The 24,859-nt window shown below is 42.6% G+C and overlaps 1 protein-coding gene across 5 annotated transcripts in view; it reads left to right on the top strand.

The window, feature by feature from the left end:
- The window catches only part of PIK3R1 (phosphoinositide-3-kinase regulatory subunit 1), a 161,264-nt gene extending 141,835 nt beyond the window's left edge, over positions 1 to 19,429 (top strand). For 4 of the 5 annotated variants that reach the window (XM_029575834.1, XM_029575849.1, XM_029575841.1 and 1 more), the window contains 2 exons: positions 14,129 to 14,299; positions 15,380 to 19,429. In XM_029575834.1, the coding sequence (XP_029431694.1) occupies positions 14,129 to 14,299; positions 15,380 to 15,569 (361 nt within the window). In that variant the 3' untranslated portion in view covers positions 15,570 to 19,429. The remainder of the gene's footprint in view (positions 1 to 14,128; positions 14,300 to 15,379) is intronic. The other variant, XM_029575856.1, reaches the window with a different exon arrangement.
- The last annotated feature ends 5,430 nt before the right edge of the window (positions 19,430 to 24,859 follow it).

Below are 24,859 nucleotides of genomic sequence, written 5' to 3'. Positions count from 1 at the left end.
CCAGGGGCGATCCAGGAAACTATAGACCAGTGAGCCTGACTTCAGTGCTGGGAAAAATAGTGGAAACTATTCTGAAGATCAAAATCATAGAGCATATAGAAAGACATGGTTTAATGGAACACAGTCAACATGGATTTACCCAAGGGAAGTCTTGCCTAACACATCTGCTTCATTTTTTTGAAGGCGTTAACAAACGTGGATAAAGGTGAACCAGTAGATGTAGTGTATTTGGATTTTCTGAAGGCGTTTCACCAAGTCCCTCATGAGAGGCTTCTAAGAAAACTAAAAAGTCATGGGATAGGAGGCAATGTCCTTTCGTGGATTACAAACTGGTTAAAAGACAGGAAACAGAGAGTAGGATTAAATGGTCAATTTTCTCAGTGCAAAAGGGTAAACAGTGGAGTGCCTCGGGGATCTGTACTTGGACCGGTGCTTTTCAATGTATATATAAATGATCTGGAAAGGAATACGACGAGTGAGGTTATCAAATTTGCTGACGATACAAAATTATTCAGAGTAGTTAAATCACAAGCGGATTGTGGTACATTACAGGAGGACCTTGCAAGACTGGAAGATTGGGCATCCAAATGGCAGATGAAATTTCATGTGGACAAGTGCAAGGTGTTGCATTTAGGGAAAAATAACCCTTGCTGTAGTTACACGATGTTAGATTCCATATTAGAAACTACCACCCAGGAAAAAGATCTAGGCATTATAGTGGATAATACTTTAAAATCATTGGCTCAGTGTGCTGCAGCAGTCAAAAAAAAAGCAAACAGTGTTAGGAATTATTAGGAAGGGAATGGTTAATAAAACGGAAAATGTCATAATGCCTCTGTATCGCTCCATGGTGAAGACCGCACCTTGAATACTGTGTACAATTCTGGTCGCCGCATCTCAAAAAAGATATAGTTGCGATGGAGAAGGTACAGAGAACAGCAACCAAAATGATAAAGGGGATAGAAGCTAAGAGATCTAGAACTCAATTCTTGTGTCCCAGGGAAAGATTCTCATACCCCAGACTCCTTAGTAAGGAAGATCTATTTTTTCCTAGTGTGTAGACAGATGGACTCAGTACCAGTGGGTTTATGCTCCCCTGCCATCTGATGGAGAACGGAGCAAGCTGATGTCACAGTACATATAATTCTGCAGTGACCCCAGCCTGCCAGTTGTCTCTAGCAGATGGTGGATGTGCAGATACACCTCTCCCCTTGCAGCCGGAGACTGTCTCTGTACTCAGCCAGTAAGCACTGAGCTCAGGTAAGGTTTAAAAAAAAAAATAAATTTATTTTTGAATCAGAGAGAGGGGTTTCAGGACTGTCTCCGTTCTTGGCGCGCCATACTGACATTCATTCCCACTCCCGTTGGGGTTAGGGAACTGAGAAATCTGGCGGGTTGAGCAGCCCTCGGTGGGCTAGGACCCACACCTAAGCTTTTTCTTGCACACCACACGGTAAGCCGCGGTTTCCATTTTCGCGCGCTCTTGTGAGTGTTCTGCTGCCGTCTATAGGTCAGTGTGTGCAGTGTAAGCTCTGTGCACATGTTTTGCACTGTTTTTGGGCATGCTTTTTATGCACACAATATTTATTTTTACATGCTTAACTTGGCGCACAGGTTGGTTATGGACTTTGCCGCGCTTTCTTCTAAGTGCTTATTTTTTGGGCGCATTTCATTTTTGAACACAAGCTGTTCCGACGCACATTTACCGCAGCATTGGCACCACTAAGCAAGAAGCCTAAGCGTCTTATTTGTGTTGCCTGTCATATTAGGGCTTCTCAGTCTGACCTGGCTTCTAACCTATGTCAATGCTGCTCGGATGCTCAGGGAGAGTTGTCGCTCGGATTTTTCTAAGCCTGGCTCTTCCCATTCTGATGATGGATTGGTCATGGCCTTGACTGGGGGGATGCTAGATCTTGGTCCTCCCTTGACTGGCTCATCCGCTGGCGAAAGCAGTTCTGTGGGAGCAACTCCAGTTCCTTCTGGGTTTGGTCGGGACCCAGCTGCTTTTTCTTGGGTGGAATCTTTTCAAGGTTTACAAGCCTTTCTTCAGCATAGTTCTCTGCTTCCCCCATTTCTCAGCTAGTGGCTCTTCCCTCTTCCAGTCCTATGCTTAAGCACTGGGGTTCGCCTCAGCTCCTTGCAGGTGTTCCTGGTAAGAATTTGGATGGCACTGATGTTGATGTTGATTCCCTGGAAGATGGCAAAATCCTCCAGGGCTGGAACCGTATCAAGCCATGTTGTGGTTCTTTCATAGAGATGAACTGCCGGCCCTCATTTCCCAGACCTTGAAACAGCTGTATTCCTGGTTCGGATGCTATGTCAGAGCTGAGGAAGAATCCCATTTTGGTTTCCTTACATAAAGCCCTCTTGTTCTTTCCCGGTGATGGATGCCATTCAGGAATTGATTGATCTGGAATGGGATGTCCCAGAGGCAAATTTTAAAGGGGTCAGACATTGGAAGGCCCATATCCCCTGGATCCAGCTGTGAGAACATTTGGAAAATGCAAAGTGGATGCTCTGGTATGTGCCGTGTCTAAGGAGACGACTATCCCCATAGAGGGAGGAGCGGCCTTGAAGGATGTAATAGGATTGAGGCTGCTATTAAGCAAGCCTTTGAGGCAGTGGTGATGAATTTACAGATTGCTTCCTGTTGCCCCCTAGTAGAGAGATCTTGCCTGCTTCTGTCTCAGGAAGTTGATGAGTCTGGAGGGAATTCCAGAGTGGTTATGAAGCCTGCTGCTGCCTTTTTAGCAGACGCAGGCTGTGATTTGGTGCAGACCTCTGCCAGAGGAGTGACTTCAGTGATAGAAGCCAGACGTAAACTCTGGTTGTGAAATTGGTCAGCTGACAGCTTCCAAAGCCAGTCTTATGCCCTTTAAAGGCTTGCTCTTATTTGGGAGCGAGTTGGAGAAACTGAACAGTAAGTGGGGCAAGTCTCCAGTCCCTCAGTTGCCAGAGGATAAACAGTTACAGCGCTCCTTTGGTATGAGGGGTTGTTTCCAGGGTTCCAGGCCTTTTCATCCCTACAGAGGGGTGACCTTTCAGTGGACTCGGCCTTTTGATGGGTCTCAGTTCTTTCGTCCCCAGCAGCCCAAGAACGGGAGCGGGCTTGGTGTGGGGGACCTTCCTGAGCTTACCAATGAAGGGTTGCCGACCCACCTTCTGAAACAGGAAATAGGGGGATGTGTCTCTCTCTTTTATTGGAGGTGGGTTGAGATCATGTCGAACCAGTGGGTACTAGAGGTGATATGCAAAGGGTTTGCACTGGAATTTCACAGTATTCCTCAAGACATGTTCATGTCTTGAGGAATACTGCCACTCCCTGCAGAAGAAGCAGGCAGTGAAGTTCAAGCTTCAAATGCTCCTCAGACTGAGGGCTGTGGTTCTGGTGCCCATGTCTCAAAGTATGGGGTGGTAATCCATTTATTTTGTTGTGCCCAAGAAGGAGGGCTCCTTTTGTCCCATCTTGGATCTCAAGAGGGTCAACCATCACTTGAATGTGACTCATTTTCGAATGGAAACCTTCGCTCGGTAATAGCAGTGCAGTCTGAATTTCTGACCTCCTTAGATCTGTCGGAGGCTTGCCTTCATATTCCCATCCGATTGGAACACCAACGCTTTCTACGCTTTGTGGTGTTGGGGGTGCCATTATCAGTTTCAGGCGCTGCCTTTTGGTCTAGCCATCGCTCGCAGAACATTTTCCCAAGATTATGGTGGTGTAGTGGCAGCCTTGCGAAAAGGAATCCTGGTACACCTGTATTTGGACAACTGGCTGATTCAAGCTAAGTCTCAGGAAGAGAACCACGTAGTGACACAAGGTGATTTCCTTATTGCAGGAGCTTGGTTGGATGGTGAACCTGACCAAGAGCAATCTTCAACCATCCCAGTTGGAGTATCTGGGGTCCGGTTCGACACGAGACAGGACAGAGTTGTCCTACCGGAGGTTCGGATCCAAAGATTGATGTCTCAAGTGCGTCAGTTGATGTACACCATGTGCCCGGTAACCATTTGTTACAAAGCCTGTTTGATCACCATGAATTAAGTTTTGGCAAAAGTCTCAAACTTCATCTGCAATACCCTAGCCAGAATTTTGATATCTAAGTTTAGCAAAGATATGGGTCTACATGAGCTACAGTCCTCAATGTCTTTCCCTTGTAAATTGGGGAAATAATTGCATTGGTTAAATCTTCCAGAGAAGCCTTACCAACCCCTGGGGCATTAAATACATTTAGAAGAGAAAAACAGTTTAGGCAAAATTTTTTATATATCAATGTGAAACCCATCTGGGCCAGGGCATTTCCTGCCAGACAGTTCTGAAGGAACTAAAAAATGAAATTTCAGACCTATTAGTAAAAATGTGTAACCTATCATTAAAATCATTCATTGTACCTGAAGACTGGAGGATAGCTAATGTAACCCCAATATTTAAAAAGGGCTCCAGGGGCGATCCAGGAAACTACAGACCAGTTAGCCTGACTTCTGTGCCAGGAAAAAGAGTGGAAAGTGTTCTAAATATCAAAATCACAGAACATATAGAAAGACATGGTTTAATGGAAAAAAATCAGCATGGCTTTGCCTCACATATGGTTCACTTTTTTGAAGGAGTTAATAAACATGTAGATAAAGGTAAATCGGTAGATGTAGTGTATTTGGATTTTCAGAAGGCGTTTGACAAAGTTACTCATGAGAAGCTTCTAGGAAAAGTAAAAAGTCATGGGATAGGTGGCATTGTCCTTTCGTGGATTACAAACTGGCTAAAAGACAGGAAACAGAAGGATTAAATGGACCATTTTCTCAGTGGAAGGAAGTGGGCAGTGGAGTGCCTCAGGTATCTGTATTGGGACCTGAACTTTTCAATATATTTATAAATGATCTGGAATGAAATACAATGAGTGAGGTAATCAAATTTGCAGATACAAAATTATTCAAAGTTAAATGATAAGTAGATTGTGATAAATTGCAGGAAGACCTTGTGGGACTGGAAAATTGGGCATCCAAACGGCAGATGAAATTTAATGTGGATAAGTGCAAGGTGATGCATATAGGGAAAAATAACCCTTGCTGTAGTTACACAATGTTAGGTTCCATATTAGGTGCTACAACCCAAGAAAGAGATTTGGAGTCATAGTGGATAACACATTGAAATCGTTGGTTAGTGTGCTGCAGCAGTCAAAAAAGCAAACAGAATGTTGGGAATTAATAGAAAGGGAATGGTGAATAAACAGAAAATGTCATAATGCCTCTTGCTCCATGGTGAGACCGCACCTTGAATACTGTGCACAATTCTGGTCACCACATCTCAAAAAAGATATAGTTGCGATGGAGAAGGTACAGAGAAAGGGCTACCAAAATGATAAAGGGGATGGAACAGTTCCCCTATGAGGAAAGACTAAAGAGGTTAGGACTTTCAGCTTGGAGAAAATATGGCTGAGGAGGGATATGATAGAGGTGTTTTAAATCATGAGAGATCTAAAACAGGTAAATGTGAATCTGTTATTTACTGTTTCGGATGATAGGACTAGGGGGCACTCCATGAAGTTAGCATGTGGCACATTTAAAACTAATCGGAGAAAGTTCTTTTTCACTCAACGAACAATTAGACTCTGGAATTTGTTGTCGGGAGATGTGGTTAGTGCTGTTAGTGTAGCTGGGTTTAAAAAAGGATTGGATAAGTTCTTGGAGGAGAAGTCCATTACCTGCTGTTAATTAGGTTGACTTAGAAAATAGCCACTGCTATTACTAGCAACAGTAACATGGAATAGACTTAGTGTTTGGGTACTTGCCACGTTCTTATGGCCTGGATTGGCCACTGTTGGAAACAGGATGCTGGGCTTGATGGACCCTTGGTCTGACCCAGTATGGCATGTTCTTTCTTTAACTGCCACCTGTATTTATATTAGAGAAATAGGAGCTGAAAGTTTCTTTCTTTAGGCAGTTGTAATGAGGTCAAAAAGATTTCTTATCCTGCACACCTACCTCCTCATGTCTAGAATACAACTTAGAGAAATGTTGCACCAACTCCTTTTCATTCTCAGCATGACTATCCCATTTGTATTCCTGATTTTCAGGATATTAAATCTATACAATAATTTTCTGTGTTCACACAAAATTTGTTTTGTGCGTCTAAGAGCCTTTTCAATCCTTACTGTCTTAAATGTTTTTAACTCTCGCCTAGCCTTTTCCAATTGACCCAAGGTACTACTTATGCAATCTTTTATGCTGTTCTTTAATTCTTGCCTCTAGCCCAGCAATAGTTTCCCTTTTCTCTACTTTTAAAACTAGCATATGAAATGTGTGCCCCGCAAACAGGCCTTGAATGCCTTCCAGCATAAGAACTGGAGTGTAATCACCTTCGGGGTTGTGAGAATTTTAAATCGTCAAGATCAGGAAACACTTAGCCCCCCCCCCCCCCCCCCCCCCATCAAAAACATTTAATCGCCACGATAAAGTGCAAGTCACAAATGCTCTAAAGTGCTCTACCCAGTTTGTATTCGTTATTCCCCCTTAACCTCACCCTAACTCAGTTCTCTGCTAGGGTGCCCCAGTGTTACCAATTTTGTTACCAATTTGTATAAGTTGTATAAGTTTTATAATTTGTATAAGTTACCAATTTGTTACCAATTTGTATAAGTTGTTATCTTGTAAACCGGAGTGAAGGCAACCCGCTAAACCTCGGTATAAAAAAGCCCCGAAAATAAATAAATAAAGTCTATGGTGAGTTCCACAGGAGGATGATCTGTCAGGGAACAAACATTATTTCATTCACCTTAACTGAGGAAACAACTAGAGGAGTGCTCAAAATCTGATCTGTTATATATTTTGTGTCTAAGGGAATAGAAAGTATAATCTGTCTGCAGGGTGGTGAAACCTCCAAACATAAATCAGGGGAAAAGTGTCAATTATATCTCCAAAATTAGAAATAGGCTCAGTCTCATTCCTGGATGAAGACTTTGTCCATACACAGAACTGGACAAAGAGTCTAGTCTCCGCCAGTGCAAATCTTGATTACTGCAAGCATGGCCAGTTTTAGTAACAGCCTGATAAAATTCCTTATGATCTGAGTTAGGGCCATATAAATTGACCATTGCAAATTTAACATATTTGGAACAAACCAGCATCAGAGACCTTCTCTCTATCATAGAGAGAACTATGGACTATCAGTGGAAGATTCTTGTCAAAGTACAGACTACTCCCTGTTCCTAGAGTTTATGTTGAAGAAAAAACTTGTCCAATCCAGCCACACTGCAACCTACAATGTTCTAAGTTTGTAATATGTGTTTCTTGCAGCATGAGAATCTTATTCCTATAGGCAAACTGCAGTATTCGCCCTGTTTTTAATAGGGGTAGAAATTCCGGAACATTTTAATAAAATACACTTAACTAGGAAATGCACTGAAAGTCTATTCCACTCATAACCAGAGCATATATTTGAGGAACAAGCATCCACAATGTATAACATCCCATGTGCATTACCAGTGCAAAGAAAAAGTAATATTAAAGCAAATAGATATGAGCAGCGTGTGTTGTACCAGGTGATTAACCCTTGTTATCCAAGAAGTGCTGATATGTCAAAAACATAAGCTTAACAGGCCACAACCCAAACTTTGGCTTAAGTAGAAGAAAAACAACCACCAACACTCCTATCCCATATACCTATAGTTCCCACTAAGCCCACCCTCCTCTGTAATCTCTAAGGCCCGGGAAAATATTCAAGACTGCAAGGGCAGATCACCTCCAGACCGTAACAAACTATTCAACACCCCCCCCCCCCCCCCCCCCCCAAAAAATCACCACCACCAATAGTACAAACATAGAAAACCAGTGCATCTCATCAGTGTGTAAAAAGAACAAATTAAAAAAAAAATAGTGGAACATCAGTCCTGTTGTCACAAAGAAAGCAATGGCCAAATTCTTAGGCAACATCCACTAGTACATGGCCATAATGCATTCTATATCATTTAAGCTCAGTGGTCCAGTTTGAAATTTTGCACGTAACTGACTGTACTGGAACAAGCCTACAATGCAAAATTGATATGCCAGCATATTGCAAAGAAGAATCCAAGTTAGCAAGTCACATAGCAGTCAAAATAAGAATAAATCCATAAACTGCCGAAAATCACTCCCAAAAAGTACAGTATAATTTGCAGCATTTGCACAGTCCAAAAACAATACCAAGAAAAAAGAACCAAAAAGAGCAACTCCACCTCTGAAAGAAAGTGTCTAAAACTGGAACAATAAGAAATAAACAATGCACCTAAACAGGTTAATATCCCATAGCAGACATTCTCAGAGCTCAAGAATCACAGCGAACATAGGTCCACAGTCTTCTGAGCTCCACCACCACTATTTCAAGGGTGCTGTAAATCCAAAAAGTAGCCTCTGCTGCTCAACTCTTTATTTTCTTTAAGCCAGCTCTCAACTGCTTAAATGCTCTCCATCAGGACAAGCTTGCCATTGTCCAAGATTTGTAATTTTCAGGGTAAATCGTCACATACCTTCACGTTAAGCTGATATAAGTCCTACTTAACATTTTAAAAGGCCTTCCTTTCATGCTGCAGTTCTACTGAAAAATCACAATTTGTTTTCCCTGAAAAGACAGGTCCAGCATTTCCCACACTGTATTCAAAATCAGCCTCTTATTGTTGAAATTGAGAAGTTTGATAATGACATGACTAGTAGTAGGGGCCAATGCCCAATATGCACTATCAATTTTGCAAAGCCTTTGGGTCATTGCAGAAGCAGTAATTAGGAAGCCATTTGGAAAAATAATTCACAGGATTGATACCCTTTGTTTTCCGAATGTCCAAGATCTAATGTTCCATCTTTTCGATCTATTTTCAAGATCTGCTTTCTCGGAGTAAATGACTTTTCTCCAGCTTTTTGATTTTGCTAGTTTGCGACATCATTGCCATTTCCAAGTTTGTAATCTGTTTCACACTCCTTAATTTGTATAGCATTATCCTGTACAGACTCTACAAGTTGGGCAACTTTATTCACTATTATCTCCAGATGAGCATATAGTTTCTTGGAGTTCTTTTAAGCAAACACCTCCATTAAATTTTTAATGTAGGCTGTTTGGTGGTTTGTTTTTTTTTTGTTAATTTATATTCCGCTTTTTCAGGCAATTCAAAGCAGATTACATTCAGGTAATGTTGATACTTCTCTGTCCTCAAAGGGCTTAAAATCTGTTTGTACCTGAGGCAGTGGAGGGTGAACTGACTTGTCCAGGGTCACACAGAGCAGCAGTAGGATTTGAACCCTGGCTTACTTGATTCACTGATCTAACCACTAGGCTACTTCTTCACTCAAGACATTTCTGCCCCATCTTCAGAGGCCAACTCATCCACGCAGGACGAAGCATCCGCAACAGTTGTCACGCTTAACGTTTTTGTTTTTTTCCAGCCCGAACAACCCAAATCGAAGGGATAGACCTGTTGACAGTCTCCTTAGCATGAGACATTTTGACAGTTGTGGCTCTTGAATGCAATTATAAGAGTCAAATAGCAAATGTTCGATGAGAACTTGGTCAAGCTGCACCCTTCCAGCTCAGAGCATAACCAGAAGTTCCTGGAAAGATGTTTTGTAAGGGAGTTACGCTGAATGCCTACATGGAGACCCATCAAATCTTAATGAGCCAGTGTATGCGAGACATTCCAAAGAAAGTGAAAAGTGGAAGAACAGCTTCCTCAAAAACAGTGTGATGACTTTGAAACATTGGTGGATAAAGGGCATGAAATGTGGAAAACACATGATCAGTTGATTACATCGAGTCTCTGCAGTAGGTATTGGCATTTGTAGACCTATAACTGGATGTCCAGAAAAGACTCGCCGACATTCTTTGGAATGGAGATAAGATTGAGGAAGCAGTGGTTCGGATCAAAGACCACTATGCAATGCTTCAGACCCTCTTCATTGCTTCTCCAGACTCACCATCAATTAAAAGGTATCCAAGTAGAGCATCAGTGAGGCATTTCTGTCTGCCAATGAGATGTTTTCCTCTGTTCCTTCAGTCCTGTCAGCAGCAGAGACCTCATACTTTCCCTCAGCTGCAGAGGGCTCCAAAGCCACAACCAGCACATCAGCCAAAACCTAGGACAGGGTTTTGACTGGATCATAGAGTGCATAGCAGAAATCCCAGTACCTGTTAGAGGACCACCTTCTCAGGGGCAGGCTAAGGTTTTACTTAAACCGTTGGCCCAGAATATCTTCAGAGACTTGGGTTCACAGCATAATATGAAAAGGGTACAGACCACACTTACAGGACATCCCTCTAAATTGCCCATAGAAGCCCACTGAGTGACTCAGTATCAGGAGCTGCTATAAATAGAACTCTCCTTCCTCTTAGAGGCCAGTGTGGTTGAGCCTGCTCCAACAGTGAAAAGAGGGTGGGGATATTCAAAATATTTTCAGTTCAAAAAGAAAATGGGGGGACTCTACCATCCTAGACATAAGGGTGTTGAACAAATTCCTAAAAATGGAAAAATTAGATGGTTTCTCTAGGCACTTTGATTCCCTTTATCAAGAAGAGGCTAGCTATGTTCTCTAGGTTTAAAGGATGCTTACATCCATACAGACACCTCCAAATCATAGACAATATCTCAGATTTGGAGTAGGGGAGCACCACCTCCAGTATTGGTCTTAGGCCTGGTTTCACTATGTGTTTTCACAAAGTGTCTGGCAACAGTGACAGCATATCTGTGTACATTGGGAGGCATGTGTTCTATGCCTTGGTGATTGGTCAAGAGCACAACTCAGGGTGGTGCCATAGAACCAATAAGAAAAACAATCTGTTTATTAGTTACTAGGGTTTGCCATAAACTACTCCATGTTCCAGTTGTGCCAATCATTTCAGTTGGAATTTATAGGTGCATTGCTGGGTATAACTCTGGTAAGATCCTTCCTCCCAAAGGAGAGGATTATTGCATTGATGTCAGTGGAGAGAATACAAATGAGGCATCAGCATGGGACATGTTGAGGATGTTAGACTTCGTGGCACCAACAGTCCATTTCCCTGTACGTACCAGATCAGTCCAGACTCCTGGGTTTTGCCTCCGCCCTTCAGATTGCTGTGGGATCAGGCTATTCAGGATCTTCAGGACAGAATCTGAATCATCCAGTCTCTAAAGGACTCCCTGTCCTGATGGGTGATCATCACAATCTGGCCAGGGACATACACTTGCAAATTCCCCCAGCTGAAGATATCCTAGCCAGACACATCCAGCCTAGGATGGAGAGCCCATGTGGAGGGTCTTTGCACCCAGGACCTTTGATTGGCTCAGGAAATCTTTCAGACATTTTCTAGAGCGAAGGGCAGTTTGGTCTGCTTTGAAGACTCAGATCAGTTTGTCAACAAAATTATCCTTGTCCAGATAGACAATCAAGTGGCAATGTTCTATGTCAGCTAGCAGGGAGGAACAGAATCTTACTTCCCATGCCAGAAGACTGTGTCCTAAAGTGTGACTGGGCCATCCTTAGATAATGTTCTTGGTGCCCCCTATCTAGTAGGTGAGGAGAATGCCCTAGTGGACAGGCTGAGTTGGATCCTGGAACCCCATGAATAATCTCTGGTCAAGAGGATAGCAAACAAAATATTCTGTGAATGGGGGGTGTACATGTGGTAGATCTGTTCGTATCCTCTCTGAAAAGGAAGGTCCCAGTTATCTGTTCCAGAAAGGGGACTCGAGGTAAACTTTGCCCTAGATTAGGATCAGGATCTACTGTACAAGTAGCTTCCAATTTCTCTTGTTGCAGATATTGTTGAAACTTAGAGACTAGAGAGCTATAATTGTCATAGCACCATTTTGGCTGAAACAGATTAGGTCTCCACTCCAGGAGATGTTCATCAGGGATCCAGTAGGACTGGGGAATTCCCCAATTCTTCTCACTCAAGATCGAGAGTGTTTTGCACCATCTTAACATCAGGTCTTTAGCTTGCACAGCCTGGATGTTGACAGGTAGCTCTACAACCTCTGAATCTTGTATCTTGTCTTCTATGGGCTTCCAGGGAAAACTCCACAAGGAAGCCTTATGGGTCGAAGTGGAGGTTTACCTTTTGGTGTGTGAGAGAGGCCCTAGATCTTTTCTCCTGCTCCACACAAACTGCTTGATTACCTTCTACATGTTTCAGAGTCAGGTCTTAAGACCACTCAGTAAGAGTTTATTTTAGTGCAATTGGCACTCACCGCCACCATGCAGAAGGTAGGCCCATCTTGGTACAGCCTTTTAGCTGTCAGATTTATGCAGGACTTGCTTCATTTGAAGTGTCCCATCAAGCCTCTTGCAGTATCATGGCTCTTCAATGTGGTATTAACTAATGAAAGCCACATTTGAGCCTGTAAACTCTTTATGAGCTGAAGTACCTGACCTGGAAGGTTGTATTTTTTTTTTTTTTTTTTTTGTGTCTGTAAACTCCAAGTCCTAATGACATATCTACCTTATGCTAAGTTTTTTCACAATAGGGTGGTTCTGCATGTGCATCCTAAGTCCCTGCCTAAGTTAATGTTAAGAGTTCCATTTAATCAGTTAATGGTCTTTCCAATATTCTTTCCCGGTCTACATGTCCACAAAGGCTAACAAGTGCTACAGTTTGGAGTGAAACATAGCCTGAGTCTTCTGTCTTGAGCAGTTTGAAACCCTTAGAAAGTCCAATCAGCTTTTTGTTTGTTTTTAACACCAACAAACTTGAAATTGCTTTTGCAAACATACGCTTATCAAATTGGCTAGCAGATTGCATCGCCTTCTCTTATGCCCAGGCATGCTTGAATCTGGTGGGACATGTCGAAGCTCATAGTGTCAGAGCTATGGCATCATTGGTAGCCACCTAAGATCTGCGTCCATGAAGATGATCTACAAAGTTGCAACATTAAGTTTGCACCATGACAGGGTTTCCCAGTGTGGCAGTAGGTTTGGCTAGTCTGTCCTAAAGTCTTTGAGGTGTAGAATCCAACTCCACCCCCCCCCCCCCCCACTAAAACTTGTTTTAGGTTGCTGCTCTTGAAAGAGAGAAAATATAAGAAACTTGTTACCAGAAAGGTGGTTTTTTGGGGGGTTTGGGTTTTTTTTACCCCTTTACACTGTTTCAAGCTTTCCTCCTTTTTTTTTTGTTCAGAGCAGTCTGTAGCTAAGGACTCCCCATATGTGAGGACTGCCATTCTGCTTTTCCTCTGAGAAAAGATTTGCTTACCTATAGAAGGTGATATTAGTCTATATACAAAACCCTCCCCTTGGAATTGGATTCTCAAAGTCTAAGTTAAATTATAGTCTGAAGGGGCTCTGGCATTGATGCATGGCAGTATAGTATGCTGCCAGGGGCAGACTTAGGATTTTGCCATCCCTAGGCAATTTTGGTGCTTTCACCACCACCCCCCCCCCCCCCCCCCAACACCCACTATTAACTCCTGGTAGGGTCTGTTATAGGGTAGGAGAGGGCTGTTCTTTGCTGAATGGGAGTCAACAGAGCTGGAAGGCAACACATCTTATCCAGTCTGTTGCTCCTAAATGTTCTCCATCCTAGGCTCAGCCTGTTGAGAAATCCATAGCTGCATGCTCCAAATACCCGGTAGGGCATGGTCAAAATACCTGAATGTAATCCGCTTTGAAGTGCTGAAAAGCGGACTCAAAATCAGTGAGTTTCTAGAAACTTTGAAATCACATTTCCATGCTGGGTGCCATCTGATATCACACGTGCGTGAGGATTGACATCCTCCTACTGTCCTCAGAACACCTGTTACAGGTAAGCAACTCTAAAAGTTTATACTTTGGAAAAATAACTCAACTGATTTTGTGTTGAATAGTTCAGCTTTTTGCACGCCATAAATCCCTTTTATACAACAGATGTTTTCACTATAAGGAGGGAATTTGAATCTGTTCCTAAATAAGAGATCTCACGCCTTACAGCTTAAAGTCTTAAGTGAGAGATTGTTTTGGGAGTAGTGCAGTAGTATGCTACTAAAGAGAAATCACTTCTGTGGACAAATCTATAGCTTAGGAGAATTGGAGAAATCACCTTGGAAGAGGCAGCTTGCATAAAGTTGACTCTGCAGGAATTACCAGGCATTAGGGTTTCTGCTTAAAACTTAGTGCGTAATAAATATTACTAAATTTGAATTTGTGATCTTATGTATTTTAGCCAATACTCGTTGGTGGAAGACGACGAAGACTTGCCACATCATGATGAGCGAACGTGGAATGTGGGAAATATCAAGAGAAGCCCTGCAGAAAATCTGCTGCGTGGGAAGCGGGATGGAACATTCCTGGTTCGAGAAAGTAGCAAGCCAGGGTGCTACGCTTGCTCAGTAGTGTAAGTATCTTAGAGGGGTCTGTTTTGCTCTCATTCTCCTTCTGTTGGCAGTAGAAAACGAAGTTTTCCACAGTTTTTTGTGGACAATGTGTTTGGTCATAATGGGAATTCGGTCTTAAACTTAATCAGGCTGATGTAATATAGTGTGCTCGGCCGAGCACCCTGCTTTACGAACATTTTGGATGCGTGTCCAAAACCCCTCAAGCAATAAGGGGATTAGCGTGTCCAAAATGTATGTCCAAACCAGCGTATAGCTAATAGTGCTCATCACGTGTAAATTCATATTGATGAGGCTATTAGCGCTTACCCCCCGATGCAAAAATTTGCTGCGTGGCCAAGGCACCCATTTTAACGCTGCAAATTTAGCGCCTGCCTGGGAGCAGGCGTTAAAGCATGTTGCACTGAAGTGTTGACGAAAAAAAACAAAAAAAAATCTTGCTTTCTGTTGTTCCTCCTATACAGTATCCTAGCGATACTAAATAAGAGGAACCACAGAAAGCAGCATCCGTAAGGTCTGGCGCAATTAGAACCCTGCTGGCAGAGTGGAGTGAATACAATGATATTAAGTATCGGGCACTTTATATGTATTCACTCCTTCACTTCCTGCTCATTGGTCCATTCCCTGTCACATGTCAGTAAAGGACCAATCCCATTTAGAAGGCTGTTCTGAAAGGCAAGTGTCAGTGAAAAGGACCAATCAGGAACAGTCCTGCTGGTGGTGGAGAGGGAGGTCTGGCCCAGGCTGTTCTAGACACTCAGCCACTTCTCCTGAGCACCGGATGCAGAGTGCTAGGGATGCACAAATTACCCATTGTGCATCCCTTTTAGCGCAGCAGCTCATTTGCCTTTTGCATCGAGCGCCCAGGACAGGTGGATGTTCATGCATTCAAAAAAAAGTGCGCCCAATTTGGACACAAGTTTTGGGGTTTTTTTCGCACTATTGCATCAGCCTGAGTGAGCATATTGTGATGACTAGCCATAGAATAGAGGTTATTTTTGAGAATATTAGGAAGCTATTCCTTTGTGAAAGTGTTCTATCCAAACAATTATCATGAAAGCTTTGCTTTTGTTTCCCTTTAGGGTGGACGGAGAAGTAAAACACTGCGTCATAAACAAGACTCCGACTGGGTTTGGATTTGCAGAGCCATATAACTTGTACAACACTCTTAAAGAACTGGTGCTACATTACCAACACACATCACTTGTGCAGCACAATGACTCTCTCAATGTCACACTAGCCTACCCAGTATATGCACAGCAAAGGCGATGACTTGACACTCTGGGTTTGTTCTTTTCCCAAGCTAACAAGATAGCGGCCTCTGGAGGAAGAATCAAAAGGTCCCCTTCTGCCTAACTCGTGAATGAGCTGCAGTATCAAAACTGTCCTCAGACTAGAGCTTTCTTCACTGAAGCAGTGGGAGATGTGACAGTGTTAAGCTGTGAATGTATGTTTCTGAACTAAAGTGTTTTGCTTATGATAAGCACAGCAACAAGAAAGACATGCTAAATCTTCTCCCTGTAAGGAAGTAGAGGCCTTTCACCATGGTGCTTGTTTACGATCTATGTTGAAGCTTTCGCCATCTTGAACGGAGGACCTGCTGCTGGTCCAAAATTTGGCACATCTCTGCGAGCTGTTGATGGGAAATGCTAGGTCGTAGCCTGCTTCAGACTGTCTTGCTGAATTCAAAGGATCTGAATATACAGCATTGTGGATTTTCTCTTGTTCCCCCTCCCCCCAAATGATTTGTAGCAGAATGGCACTTTCGTTTTTGTAAATGACACTTTAAAAGAACTTAAAGGCTTTAGAAAATAATTGCTGTAGTGGCAGTGTCGATCTTTATTTAGGCGGGAAAAAAAACCCATCCGCGTTAAGAAATTAAGACTGAAGAAAGCAGGACTTCAAATGGAATACAGCATATAAAATATGTACATAGTAATGGATGACTAACTTTCTCATAGACCCTATCAATACCAAACTGTTTTCCTTTTTCTGTTTGCTGAATCTTTAGACAGTGGTATGTAATGCTTAATTTCTCTGAGCTGTATTTTGTTTTCCATGTACCAATGACATAAGCTTTCTCTTCTGTTTCTGTTGCCTGAAAGTGTTCCTGCATTTTGTTAATATTCATTCTTGGAAAAAAAAATGTATAAAATGCCAGTAGTGGCTTCAGAATTAAAAACTATGAAATATTTTACAGTCCTTGTATAGAATGTGACTGTTAGCCCACAGTGAAAAAGTACATAACAGATTTTTTTAAACTAAATGTATTATTGGGCAGTGCCTGATAAGCTACAAAGCTTCTTTATTTCAACTGAAAATAAAATAACAAAATATATGAGCATTACAAAGTATAACTGTCCAACAATATTGTGTTTTGAGGTTATCTTTCAATATGGTACTATAGTTGTGTTCATTTCATACACAGTCTTGTTCTGCCCAGGTTGAATTTCCTCTCCTTAAATACATGGTTGAGGAATTTTGGTGTCTTCATCTTAATTTCCTTTGAGAGAGAAATGGGCAATCTCCTGCTGATCATTAAAGAAAAACAAGTGGATAGGGAAAGAAGTGAGACCCAATTTAGACTGTTTCCCATTGATGAACAAACAAAACGTGATTAGTATTTGTCAGTAAGTCTGTGTATTGCTTCACGTAAATGAAGATCCTAAATTATTTTTTTTACACTGCAGCAAGAAAGTTCAGACTCTCTAGACTAGTATTAGGATTAAGATCATTTGAACTTTATTAAAATTTCTGTAATCAACCCATCACAGCATTTAGTTTTTTTAAAACTAGTATCCAGAGACGGCAGCATAAATATATCGCTGTTTTGCAGTGGGGATAGGTTTGTCTAGTGTAAGAAATGTTTAAAGTCCTTGAGTGTCGCAATCACTAGGATTTTTTTCATAATGCCCAAAATGTATGAATAGGTTGGCTACATTGGATCCAGATGGAGTGAAGGCGTTTGCAATTATAAAGTTGAAGTTGCCTGTCCCTGGTATATTGGCCCATAATGTGGAGACATCTGGAATGTAATTCTGCTGTTAATACTCATGTGTTGTAGCAGTGTTTATTATACCACCTTTTCATTTTGTAAGTAACTATTGGGGGAAAATCGTATTGGAGGAGGATTTCTTAAGAGTTTCTAGCCTGGACAAGTATAACTACTTGAATTCAGAAACAGCTATTTTCATTATTGCTGTGGTGCCTGACTAATAAATGTTCTTGTACAGTTCTCCTTGATTAGTTTATCCATAATTGATAAGCAGTAACTTTCTATTGAATTTTCAACCGTTTCACACAGTAAGTTCTTTCATTAAGAGTTTAGTGGATTCTGTAGATTATAGTGTTGCAACACTTAAATTGGTGCAATTTCTCTGTTTTCATTGGCCTTTTGGTGTTGGAATTTGGAGGATTAAGAACTATTTACCTACAGCATTTTCACCTTAGTATAACCTATAGTTTCATATAGAAAGTGGTGGTCCATCTATTTGGCAGGAGCCTTAGCACTTATAAGTGCTAAGTGTGAGCCTAGATTTGTCTCCACTCCTAACTAAACTTATTTCCGTGGAAAGAGTGAATAATTTTACTGTGGTGTTTTTCAAGTTAACCTGATTTTAATGTCAGAGTGGTTTAGAATTTAGTGCTGTAAATTCATGCTCCCTTACCTTGTTTGAGAAGTGACAAAGCCAACTTCTGCAAGCAGTACAGACCATATTCTTTCACCAAAGTATGCCAATTTGAAGTTAAAATGCAGTTATTGACAAAATAACTCCCAGCAGTTGTTTGAACATTTTCACATACAATATTTTATACAGCAAGATAGTTAATGCTCTGGATTTTCTTTGGTGCTATAGTACAGGAGGCTCTTGGAAAGACAGGGAGAACATTCAGAATGATTTTTTAGCTGTGCCATATTTTGTATTGTATCTCTGCCAAATATCTTAATTGGTACATGCACAAATGATATATTAAAGTGCACCTCACATCTGGTAACCTTGGATAACAAAATGTCTTCAGCATTCTGTGAGTGTGGAAATTATGGCCCATCCCTTTTTTTTGAAGTATATTCCCATTACTAAATTAAGAGCCTAAGGCTTTCATTCATATGTGATTCTCTTAGAAAATGAGATATTAAAGTGACACACACCAATATTTCATTTTTCAAGCCTAAAATATTACTGTAGCCAAGAAAAACAGATGAGGAAAACTGCCCATTAACACAAGGAAGCTCATATCACATCAGTTGACTGATGTTTGAGCCTTCAATTACATTTGCACATGGATTGCATATCCAAGTGTTTTTCATTGATCTGTCACCAAATAAAGGTTCATAATTATCAGTTTAATCAAGCACAATAAAGCTACTAACTAATCAAGCCTCATTTGTTTGCTTTCTTGAAGGAGTTCAATTGTTTGGTTCAGGGAAATGAGGGCTAAACTAGTTTTGTTTGGGTTTTATGTTTTGTTTTGTTTTCTGTGAGTAATAACTGGTTTACCTAGGATACCTTGCCCCACAACTTGTAAAAGTCAAAATTTGTTAATCTGACTTGCAGTGCTAGAGAACTACTGCTGTTTCTTTCTGGGGAGTCTTCTGCTGTTTGTAATATAGTACTTTTGCTATGCACGGTACTCATTTGGGAAAGTCATTCCTGATACTGTTCAGGCTCATGTGACTTCACTTACAAAATGGGCAATTCTAAGCACAGTGCCTCACATGGGACAAAATTCTAACATGCCAAATTTTTGTAAATTCGGATATCATAAAATAGCCAAATGCACTGCTAATTAATTAGACTTGGTTTGTCAGTTTATAAGCTTGCATTATATTTGTCACCATGAGACTGCATTAGCTGCCCAAGATGCTGCTATTTTTTAACTCCTGTTTCAAAAATATTAAACTGTCCTGTTAAATGTTTTTACATTAAAAAAAATTACTTTGTAAAAAATATTTGGTTTTTTGTTGTGAGGGACAACAGGATGAGTTGTACTTTTGCCTTTAAAAGGCAATCATGAACGCGTGCCTCCTTGGAATTTTGTTTGGGCTATGGCTTTGATAAAGCTCTGTCTTGTTTAAGTTGCTTAAAACATTGTATTAGACCTTTTAAAGAATAAAAGTTCTTAAAACTTCAGTTTGTGTTGAACTCAGTAAGCTTGTCTCCAGAAGTTACATTTAAGTGATGTGATCAAATCATGTCCCACTTGTCGTGCTGCTGCTAATTGATAAAATAAGATAGATATGTATAGTGTTGTGCTCATAGGTTTACATACCCCTGGCAGCATTTGTAAGATGTATAGCATTTAAAAAAACACAAGTGATCAGACAACACTTGTTATTTTTAATATTTCAAATTGTGCTATTCTGTGATGCATAATAGTTTAATCATTAAACAAACCATAGCAATAAAGGAATAAAACTGTCCTATTCAAAAGTTTGCATGCCCTTGAATGTTTGGGCTGATAACTTACACTCAAGTTGACACAGGTTGAGATGGCAATGAAGGGTAGGTATCCACACCTGTGCTTTGTTTAATTGTAATTAGTGTCTGTGTGTAAATAGTCAAATGAGTTTCTTCGCTCTTGAGAAACCCTTGTGCATGTCATCCAGGGCTTTACTGACCTTTGGTTACTGAAGCATGGGGAAAGCAAAAAAAAAACTGTCAAAGAATCTGCAAGCAAAAGTAGTTCCTGAACATACCCAGATCAGTCCAGACCAATGGGTTTTGCATCCCTACCAGCAGATGGAGACAAACAAAACTTTGAGGCACTGCTGCATAAGAGTGCCACCTGCAGTCCCTCAGTATTTCTCTGACTTCAGCAGATGGTAAAGGTGCAAATCTGCAGTCTAGCTTAGTAAAAAAAAAATATATATATATATAATAGTATTAGGTGTATGGCGGTAGGGGAAGACAGAAGCTCCCTGAGGTGTTAGGCACCTTCATGGGCCATCCCTCAGGTGGAGAGCCCAGGCCGACCGGGGGTTTGGATATCCCTGACTGGGCTTTGTCTGCAGTGTACTGGAAGGTCCAATAGCCAAGGGATCTGGCTTCCTCAACCCTCTGAGGCTTTCCTCTGTCACCACTAATCCTGCCAGGAAAGTATTTGTTTTTCTTTCTTTAAAAAAAAAAAAAAAAAAAGTTGAGTTTCTGCAGGGAAGGCTGTCTCCATTAGTCAGTGATGGGCCTTGACGGCAGAAACTGTCAGCCAGTGGTGGGGGGGCAGAAGCATTGTTTGTGGAGGTGTGCCGGCAGTCCGGGACTCCTGGTGAGAGCAGCATAGGCTCGGGGGGGGGCAGCATGGTGTGGTTGTTTTTGTCCTTGCTGTTTTCGGTGGGCTGGTCAGTGACTGTGATCGGGTGAGCATGCTGGCGGGAGCTGGCTTTTGGGACGACTGTGGTCCTGAGGTCAGAGCTTGTGCTCCGCATTTCTCCAGAGCCACGTGTATGGCCTAGCAGTGCGCTGCATGGTGCGGGGAGACCCTGATGGTGCCAAAGTAGAAGATGGCTGCGTGTCATGCTTGTGGCACCTCCACGGCGTGGCTGGACGTCTTGTCCCTCTATCCAAAATGCAGATTGGGGCAGAAGGGCTCCTTGGCCGGGGGAGTGTGGAGGGAAACCAGGCCTTCATTCGGCTGGGCCTGTTCCTGATGCTGCCGAGGAGTAGGCTCAGGAAGTTGTGGCATGAGATGGCAATTTCCCAACTCCCCTTTCCCCAATGGGGCTGAGAGCCTCTAATGGGGAGAGAGATTCAATGGACAGGTCCCAGGGTTTGGGGGAAGAAAATTCAGGGGATTTTTCACCAGAGTTTATTCTTTTAGGTGAAGCCTACCTAGCAAGGAGAGGCTCCGGGAGAAAGCAGGCTGCGGAGTGGCCCTGCTGCTCCTCAGATAAGAAGCCCAGGTGGGCCTCACAGGAGGCTGGTGATATCCTATGGCGCCTGGGGTTGAGTCGAGCGTGGTCCAACGGCACTCCCAGAGATGGTGAGGCTTCAGATCACTCACAGAAGGAACTTCTTGATAATCACTGGACGGATCCAGATGCGACACCAACCCCCGATGCTGATGGCTCCAAAGATTACCTTGTTCTGGATGAGTTTCCAGTACCTGAAGGGGATAACTCACGAGTGGTGAGTTTATTCAGGCAGGAAGAACTGCGGTCTGATTCCTCAGGTTCTGGAGGAGTTAGGCGTGAAGGTCACTCAAGAGGAATGAAGGACTTAATCCAGTCCTGGATGGGCTTAGAGGGTCCACAAGTGCCTTTCCTTTGCCGAAGAAGATCTGGAAGTTGGTGATCCGGGAGTGAGACTTCAGGACTTGGGTCTGAAGGTGGGTAGAGTGATGGCTAAGCTTTATCCCTTGATGGAAGAAGCCCTTGACCTGCTGATGGTTTCAAAGGTGGACATGGCTGTTTCAACTGTTACCAAAAAGATGACAATTCCAGTGGTGGAGTAGCCGCCCTGAAGAATGTGCAGGGCTGCAAGCTGGAGGTGCGGCTCAAACAGATGTTTGAGGTCTCCGTTGTCTACAAGCAGCGGTATGCGCCAGCTTGATGCAGAAGGCTTGTCTGTTGGTTCAGAAGGCTCCAGAGCATACTGCATCAGACGATGCTTCCTTGCAGGCGGCCCACCTATGTGGCAGATGTGCTGTATGACTAGGTGCGTATGTCAGCTCATAGCATGGTCTCGGTGGCAACTTGTAGACTTCTGTGGCTGCATAATTGGGCAGTGGACTTATCATTCAAGGTTCAGCTCTGAAACCTTTTCAAGGGGAAGCTTTTGTTTGGGGAGGACTTGGATCAGTTGATGAATGTGTTTGGGAGTCTAAGGAGAGCAGGTTGCTGGGGGACAGGAAACCCAGTAAGGTGTTTCCAGCTCAGGCTCATTTTTGGGATTCTTGCAGGTTCCAGTCTGGCAAGTCCTCTTCTGGCTCCACGTTGAAGCAGGGCGTTGATCGCCAGCAGTTCTTTTGTGGACCCTGCATGTCGGCCAGAGATGGGACAGGTCAGGGCTGTGGAAGTGGAAAGTCAGCACAATGAAGCCAGGAGTCCCTACTCCTGCATAGAAGCTGTAGGAGGCAGATTGTCCAGCTTTTGAGGAGTGGGAAAGTATTACCTCAGGCCACTGGGTTCTGGAGGTAATACGAGAGGGCTACGCTGTAGGGTTTTCATGCCCGTTAAGGGAGGCCTTTCTGGAGTCTCATGTGGTCGTCTGCAGCAAGCAGGAGGTGGTATTGGGGACTCTGCAGAGTTTACTCGACCTAAAAGCTATAGTTCCCATCCTGTTGATGGAGCAGGGACAGGGAAGGTATTCTGTTTACTTTGTGGTTCCCAAAAGGAGGGCTCTTCGGTCCATTCTCGACTTACAGAAGGTAAACCAGGCCCTTTGGGTCCTGCGCTTTCACATGAAGACTGCACACAATAGTAGTGGCAGTGTGCAAAGGAGAGTTCTTGGCTTCCCTAGATCTCATGGAGGCGTACCTGCACATTCCTATCCAGAAAGATCATCAGAGGTTTCTTTGTTTCATGGTGTTGGGCCAGCATTTTCAGTTCCAGGCCCTTCCTTTTTCACCCTGTTAAATGTATAACGCTCCGGCGTAAGTTCCTGTTCATTGTACACCGACGTGATATCTTTGATGAGTGGCGGTATATAAAAAACTTTAAATAAATAAATAAATCTGGCAATGGCGCCATGCACCTTCACCAAAGTGTTGGTAGTTTTGGCAGCAGCCCTTCACAAGGAAGGAATTTTGGTACACCTGTATCTGGACGATTGATTCAAGTGAAGTCCAAGGAGGAGTGTGGGAGGTCTCTCCAGAGGGTGGTGATCATCTTGCAGTCACTTGGTTGGATCTTAAATGTGCAGAAGTCTTGGAGCAGACACAATCCTTGGTGTGTATCTGGGAGCCCTTTTCTTTTTTTTTTTCTTTTAAATTTCTTTTATTGGAAATGGATGACAAACATAAGCGTGGTAAACAACCAACTGAGTAACACATGGTATAAAATACGGACAATAGTGTCAATATATCAGGCTATAACAATGCATTCCCTGAGATCCATTTTGCTGTTTTATAGAAGCCCCATCCCTCCCTCCCTTTAGACACAAACCACACACATTACTCATACAGCTCACACCCTGATGTCTTAGTCTGTTTGAGCCAGAGCAAAGCAACTTTTTATAGGAGAGTAAGAGGGGGTTTTTTCCCCACAACTGAAAATAACTGCGTAACACAATTCAAGTTTTTGGGTGTGAAATGGAGTTTTGTCTCAAGTTCCATTTGACCTATTTGTTGCATGGAGCTTTTCCACACTTGTGAGGTGGGTAGCAGGTTGGTGTTCCAAGTCAGAACTTATTTTTTGGCCAATACCAGGGTAATACATAGATATTTCAAACCCCCTCTTGGAAGAATCTCATTGCCCCTCAAAAGGTGCAGATAAAACAGAGCCTCCGACCAAGGGACAGTGCAGACCAGGGTCCTTTCCACAAATCCCTTGACCAGAAATGTCCCAGTTTTGCACAACCAGTAAACATATAACAAAGATTTCCTACTTGCGAACCACATTTGAGACATAAATTAAAGTTCCATAGAGGCCTGGATGTGCCCATTGGTCTAGAGAACTACACACTATGTATGAGCTCAAACTGGGTCTATTGGTGAGCCGCTGATGGCAGTTGTTTCCCCACCCCAGATCTCTTCAGGATTTCTATAGTAATCAACTCCCCCCCCCCCCCCCCAGATTCTTCTGCCATTTATTTGCCAGATGAAGTAAATGGGAATTGGAGAAAGTAGCTTTCAACTGGCACATCCATATTTTGATTTTTTTGAACTGTGGGGGTATCAAAAAAGGAATCCTCCTCATCAGAAAGTGTTATTAGGCTCATGTCTCCTTTGCTTATGTGAAGGCAGTAAGGTTGTGCCTGAACGTATGCGAAGAACTGTGATGAAGGGATCTCCCAACAGGTTTGCAGTTGTTGAAATGAGCAGAGGGAGGAGCTATCCCCCATCCGCCCACTGGTGTAGCAGGTGGAGTCCTTTTGAGGCCCACTGTTTAAAGATGCCCCCTCCCTGGCCAGTGATAAAATTGCCATTTCCCATCAGGGACAAAAAGGGGAGACGTGACAGCTACAATGGATGAATTGCCCCACTACCTCCAGGCCTTGCTATGAGCCTGCATACAAAATGATGAAGATACCAGAGTGTCTACTTTAAAGCCAGGCATGTGAAGGAGATTAAGCGGAGAAAACAGGGTGGCCCATTCCAATAATAAGTCATCCGTATCAAATTTGTTGTGGCTGGATGCCCAATTTTGAATGTGACACAATAAACAGGTGCCATTATATAGTCTCAAATCTGGTAGTGTAGTGCCTCACAATCCCTTATCCAGGTGAAGGGTGTCATTTTTGATACGAGTGTGTTTCCCATCCCAAATAAAGTTTCCAATCATGGATTTAAAGCTACGCCAATCTTTACCCAAAGAGGTAACTTTTGAAGACAGTATAGAATTTTAGGCAGAAACACCACTTTGATGACAGCACATCTCCCCAGGAGATACAGTGGAAGTTCCCACC

Source organism: Rhinatrema bivittatum, chromosome 1, assembly GCF_901001135.1.
Source record: "Rhinatrema bivittatum chromosome 1, aRhiBiv1.1, whole genome shotgun sequence".
Lineage (NCBI taxonomy): Eukaryota > Metazoa > Chordata > Amphibia > Gymnophiona > Rhinatrematidae > Rhinatrema > Rhinatrema bivittatum.
This window is presented reverse-complemented; position numbering and strand designations above follow the sequence as displayed.